This window comes from Empidonax traillii, unplaced genomic scaffold, assembly GCF_003031625.1.
Source record: "Empidonax traillii isolate 1590-97213 ecotype Southwest subspecies unplaced genomic scaffold, ASM303162v1 scaffold2437:size26470, whole genome shotgun sequence".
NCBI lineage: Eukaryota > Metazoa > Chordata > Aves > Passeriformes > Tyrannidae > Empidonax > Empidonax traillii.
In genome coordinates this window covers 15,776-22,048 of record NW_020957630.1, presented here as the reverse complement: position 1 = coordinate 22,048, position 6,273 = coordinate 15,776, and the positions used below count along the sequence as shown (strand labels likewise).

Genomic DNA, 6,273 nt, shown 5'->3' with positions numbered 1-6,273 from the left:
ATCCCAAAGACATTCCTTAAGGAACTCAATCTCCTGAGTATAAACCAGTCCTGAAGGTTCTTTAATAAATCACCATTCATTGGAAAATAGAACTGATTGAAGTCACCATTCATTGGAATAGAACTGATTAACAGAAGTGACTTTTCAGATTAAGCTCTGTCTGCTTTTTAGAGTCCCATTTAAAGGCCTTCTTGTTTCTTAACCTTTTAATATCTCAGTTATATAGGATAAAAGTAGGAAAACAGTAAGTGGTTTTAAATATCTGCCATTGCAGATAAGTTTGGACAGAGATCCCCAAACATTCTCAGGTGTTGTTCCTTTTTAAGGGAGTGTTTGGAGCTATTAGTTCTGGTTCACATAGTGTGTGTTTACACATATTTTCCTTCTTTTTCTCCAGGAGCTGAGGGAAATCCATAACAAACAGCAGCTCCAGAAGCAGAAGAGCTTGGAAGCTGAGAGGTTGAAACAGAAAGAACAGGAAAGAAAGACAGTAGAGCTGGAAAAGCAGAAAGAAGCTCAGAGGTAACAGAAGGGTTTCATTTGAGCCCTTAATTGAAACCTTGATATCTCTGAGAAAATATTCCTGTCAACTCAAAACTTCTGGGATTGAGATGAGATTTGTGCCCTCTGGTACCAACCTAATGCTTGGGAAGTGTGTTGGTTGGCCAGGAGGAGGAATTTGTTGCTGGCAAGGGTGGTGAGGCCTTGGCAGGGGCTGCCCAGGGAGGTTTGGAGTGCCCAGCCCTGCAGGTGTCCAAGGCAGGCCTGGCCGTGGCACTCAGTGCTCTGGGCTGGGGGACAAGGTGGGGATGGGGCACAGGGGGATCCGTGGGCTGGGAGGGCTTTTCCAGCCCCAGGAATCCCGGGATTCTGTGAAATCATTTTTTAACCGGTCCATTGCCCTCCACCTCCCATCACTCAGAACTGGGAGGGCTTTTCCAATGCTGTGAATTAATTTTTTTCCTGCGAGGAACAGCTTCTTCTCATGCATTTGTCCCTAATTTTGTAAGTCTGAAGGAAGTCCAGAGGCGGAAAAGGTTGTGGAACAAACCAAAGCACACTGGGCATCTTTTATATCTTCAGAGTTATCTCCACTGGGGCAAATTGTTTCTAGCAGAGCATATTTATTCTCTTCTTCTGTTGTCCTGTGCTCTGTTGGAGGAAGGATGTGTTAGTTGTGGCAGCTGGAATGTGCAGTGCTCTGGATCGTTCTGCAGGAGTGTTGAGTGAGGCTTCCAAATGTGCTTCCTCCTTGCCCCTCAACAGCAGGATAAGGAGTGTCACGTGTTCTGATTCCTGCTTTTCCCTTCTGATTGGGCTATTTTGAGTCTTACTTTAGGGATGATTGTGGCCTTGGGTTGGAAGGAGATGATATTTCAGGTCCCTTCCAAGCCAAAGCATTCCATGATTCTGTGATCCCACAAATAATTGTGTAAGAAGATGCTGGGGAGGGGTTGGTGACTCATCAAAATCAAATTAGCTCTTACAGGGAAAGCAAAAAGCCCTGAGGAGGACACTTCGTGCTATAGAACACCCCAAAGGACAACTGACTTGGGTGGACTTTGGTTTGAGTGGCTTAAAACCCCCCTCTGGTTTTCCAACAGGCGAATCCAGGAACGGGACAAGCAGCGGCTGGAGCGGGGACAGCCAGAGGAGGAGCCTCAGTGGCCAAAGAAAGTTCAGGAAGAGGAAAAGCAAAAAAGGGAGGACATACCTAAGAAGAAGGAAAGTGAGGAGAAGGGGAAGCAGGAAATGCAAGAGAAGCTGAGTAAACTCTTCCAGCCCCACCAGGAGCCAGCCAAGCCAGTCCAGGCTCCCTGGTCCAGTGCAGGTAGGGTCAATCCCCAGGAATGCTGGAGCACAACCTCTGGAACAGTTCTTTTCTCCTCTGGCTCCCCATTTCATACAGGAGGATGGTGTATTTCAGGGTTGGATTGCTGGTCGTAGTGGAGTAAATAATGGACAGATTGAGCTCCAGACTCCACAAATTGTCCTTTTAGGCATCACTATTGTCCCTAAAGGTCTGGGGTTTAGCAGAGTGTAAAGCACAGGATGGGATTCCCAGTGCCGAGTGAGGAGAGATTCTCAGCTGGAAAGGGCTGGAAGATCCTGATGCAGGGTGCCAGCAATTATTTCTGTGTTTTCTTGTTTTGGTGTGCAGTATGTGCCTTGGGATTTGTTAGAGCAGCACCAAGGGTCCCAGGGTTACCCTTTTCCCTCTCCTGCCCTCCCCAGGAATGTTGTTCACTGATAAAATCACCTGAAATCTAAGATTTAACCCCCCTCTTTCTGCTCTGCACACAGTCCCTTTTTTTTTTTTTTTAATTTGTGCAGGGAGCAGAGGGCATTTTTATGACTAAACCCCATCCAAAGGGGTTGTGGATTCCCCATCCCTGGAAGTGTCCCAGGCCAGGTTGGACGGGGCTTGGAGCACCCTGGGCTGGTGGAAGGTGTCCCTGCCCATGGCAGGGGTGGCACTGGATGGGCTTTAAAATCCTTTCCAACCCAAACCATTCTGTGTTTCTGTGATATTTCCCTGATGTTTAGAGGAGAAAATAGCAAGAAAATTGTCTTTAAATAATTCATTTTCATATATAGGGGATGAGATACTTCCTACAGACTCTCCCAGCTCTGTTCATTTTTGTCACCACTTTCACCTCATTTTGCAAGTGTTTGAAAATAAAGGGGGTTGATTATTTTTTTTTCCCTTGTGTTTTTTTTTCCTTTGCTCAGAAAAAGCTCCTCTGACCATTTCCGCTCAGGAGGATGTAAAAATAGTGTATTATAGAGCTCTGTATCCTTTTGAATCCAGAAGCCACGACGAGATCACCATCCAGCCCGGAGACATCGTCATGGTAAGGAGGGATTGGGATGTCCCTGCAGCAAAGCAGTTTTGCACATATGTGACTTAAATTATGTAAAGAAAGGAAACTTCAAAACCTAAAAATCTGGTGGCAGGGGTGTGGATAACACAATGATCTCCAATCTTTTTCCCATCTGCCATGTCAAAGTCCAAAGCAATATTTGCTTTTGTCTCTCTAAAATTGGAGTTCTGCGGTTAATGACTGCAGGAATTAAAGAGTTATATTTAATTAAAAATCTTTATTAATATTAATAAATAATTGGTAGGATCTTAACATGGAGAATGAAAACTCCTGAGGGAGCTCTTAAATGAGACCTTGTTCACTGGGGGAAAATATATTTGCAGTAATGTTCCACCCTACAAAATTGGTTTTGAAGAACTTCTGCATTTTAGCTCATTTGTGGAGTGGGTTTGGGGAAAAAATACACTTTGCAGGCTGTGCTGAGCTGGAGTGATGAATTTTGTTTTGAAAGCTCACGTCCTGGGGAGCTGAACCTTTGGGGGTGGGGTTGGGCATTCGTTAATTCGGTGTTTGGGATACTGGAAGGGGCTCTGGGAAAACACAAACAAAAATTTCCTGGGAGGGGGAGCGTGGCCCAGGCTTGTGGGCCATTTACCTCGAGGAACAGTGGTCAGTGCTGGGGACACTTCAGGGAAAATAACATTGTCCCCCCAAAATATGTGAATCTAAGGAGCACTGCACACATTTTTAAAAAGAGATTTGCAGGGAAAATAATATTTTTGCTAAAAATATATCATTTTAAGGAGCGCTTCACGCGTTTTAAATGGAGACTTTGAGGTCATCCAGATCTTTTTACGTGTTCCTTTTGGACTTGATTTTAATTTACTCTCCCACAGTGGGGTAACTACTCTCTGTTCTCTTTATTTAACTGATTTTTGACAATAATTAAACCTGATTCTTGGGAGATTTCTCTCCTGCTCTGCAGTAATGGCTTAACTGGGCTACTCTTAGATGAACTGATCTAAGTCAAATTGTGAACTGTGTTATAATTGTGCCTTGCTTTGAATCTTTGCTTCCCTCTGGAGGTTAAAAGGGAATGGGTAAGTGCTGCCTGACTCCAGGAAGGCTCTGGAACTGCTCCTTTTCCATGAGCACACGAGTTTGTTCCCGTGTAGTTCTGGAATTCCCCAAGGGTCCAATTAACAAACTCCTTCACTTTATCAAAAGTAATTCCACTGCACCAAAACAGAGCTTACTTTTGATGCTGCTTTTGTGCTCCTTGCCCCTCAGTCCTTCCGTGTCTGTCGTGTCCTGTGGTTCTCCCGGGCCCAGGGGGTGACTTTCTTGGGAAAGTAACCGTTTACAAGCTCCCATGTTAAAGTGGCTCTGCCTGCTGGTGTAAATGCAGCTCTGGAGTGGAGCAGCTCTGCAGCTGGGAGTGTCCTGGTGCCACAAAACCACCACTCCTTGGAATAACCGGGCACTGGCACGGGCAAATCGAGCTCTTCACCTTTGGAACCTGAGTTTGGGCCCATTTTAACCCCAAATTTTGACCCATTTTCAACAAATGCCATGTCCTGATTTCCATCTGGACAGGAGGTACCACCCGGACTGGGACTGAGCACAGAGCTGGACCCAGATCCATCCTGGCAGGGGCTGGACTGCAAGAATTCCTTGTGGCAGGAGGACTTTAATGGATGTGGAGCTTGTAGATCACCTTCACAACAGTGTAAAGCACTTTTACACTGGGCGTGAACCCTGAGACCTGCCTGGGTGCAAATGAGGGAGAAGGATGAGGGTTTGTTGGGAAGGAGGATGATTTTCCAGCCTGAGGAGGGCTCTGCTCTCCCAGCTCCCTGGGATATGGCAGTGACCTGGATCTGGCATCATACACTGGAGAATCAGTGGGTTGTGGACTCTGGTTTTTAATTCTCCCACTTTGTAGTTACAGGATTTTGTGTGTTTTCTTGGATTTTGGCTTTCTCTGCTTCTTACCTTTCGATGCACTTTAAATGTCTTTCACTGTGAGCTTAGACTGATTTTAATCCTGTTTGTAACTCAACCAAGCTTCTGTGTGGGGACAGATATACTCAAACTGCTAATGACAGTTTCTCCTCAGTTTTGTTACTTATTCATTGTTGGAGTTGGAAGGAATCTTTTGTGTCTGAGACATGTAAGGAGTTCTCAGCTGTGGCTTTAAAGTACAGTTGAACAAATAAAAACTAACCCCCCACACTATAATTCACTGTTCAGGTGTACATTTAAACTCTAGTTGTATTTTGGAAATAAATATTCTGGGATTGTTTGTTGTAGGGACTTGGGGATGGTGGGTGTAAAAATATAAGGAAATTGGAAGAAATTAAAAAGCTTCAAAGGAATTTGTTTAACATTCCAGTATTGTGCTGCAAAACCAGATGTGACTGGTATCTTATATGACTGAGTAAGAAACCAGATTTGTTATGAATGATAAGTTTAAATTACCCTTCAAAGATCCTTTTTTTGAGTGTTCATGGAGAACTGAATGGGGTTGGATAAGCAGAAATCTGACTGTCCTCGCAGCTGCTTTAGGAGTTACTGCAGCTTCAAACCCTCTCAGAAGAGACATTCAGTTAGTTGGCTTTAAAACCTTTTTGTTGGTTTTTTTTCCCCCCTTATTTCTGAAAACTCCCAGTGGTTTCTGTCTGACTGTGATTGGTGTCAGAGATGCTCTTTTTAGAGCATCCCCAGAACAGGAATGTGACTTTTCTGTGTGTTGGGGGTGGTGGTTCCTCCCTGTCCCACTGAGTGAGTCCCCCCTGGGTGACTGTTCTTAGTGCTCAGATGATTCAGCTTGGCCTGGGGTTCTGATAATCCCTTTCTCCCAAGATGTGACCTTCCTTCTCCCTGCTGCTGCTCCATCTACCCCAGGCTCTGCTGCAGTGGAAATTTTGCTCTGCACTGCAGTAAAAGCACATGGAACTGGTCAAGCACAAAGTGCCTTTATTTCTGGTTTGCTGACAGGGACTGAGCCACAAGGAGGGCCCCAAAATTAGAAATAATGGGTGGGTTTGCACCAGAAGAGGGGAGTGAGATATTACAGTGGGAGGGAAAAAGTCAACAATCAGCCCGAGGCAAAGGAATCTGTCAGGAGCTCAGTGGAGTATTCCAGGCACAGAAATCCATCCATGTGCTGGGCTGATCCCAGAAATCCATCCATGTGCTGGGCTGATCCCAGAAATCCATCCATGTGCTGGGCTGATCCCAGAAATCCATCCATGTGCTGGGCTGATCCCCCAGCGTGGGCAGCAGGGCAGGGGGGATTGTGCCCCTCTGAGACCCCCCTGCAGAGCTGCTCCAGCCCTGGGAACAGCACAGGGAGCACATGGAGCTGCTGGAGAGAGCCCAGAGGAGGCACCAAGAGGATCCCAGGGCTGGAGCAGCTCTGCTGGGAGGAAAGGCTGGCACAGCT

General features: G+C 45.8%; 1 protein-coding gene across 1 annotated transcript in view; it reads left to right on the top strand.

Annotated features, from left to right (window-relative positions):
* The window catches only part of LOC114071926 (intersectin-1-like), a gene marked incomplete at both ends in the record, with an annotated part of 26,231 nt that overhangs the window by 4,219 nt on the left and 15,739 nt on the right, over window positions 1–6,273 (top strand). The window contains 3 exons of the mRNA XM_027909805.1: window positions 362–522; window positions 1,605–1,831; window positions 2,734–2,855. Of these exons, the coding sequence (XP_027765606.1) occupies window positions 362–522; window positions 1,605–1,831; window positions 2,734–2,855 (510 nt within the window). The remainder of the gene's footprint in view (window positions 1–361; window positions 523–1,604; window positions 1,832–2,733; window positions 2,856–6,273) is intronic.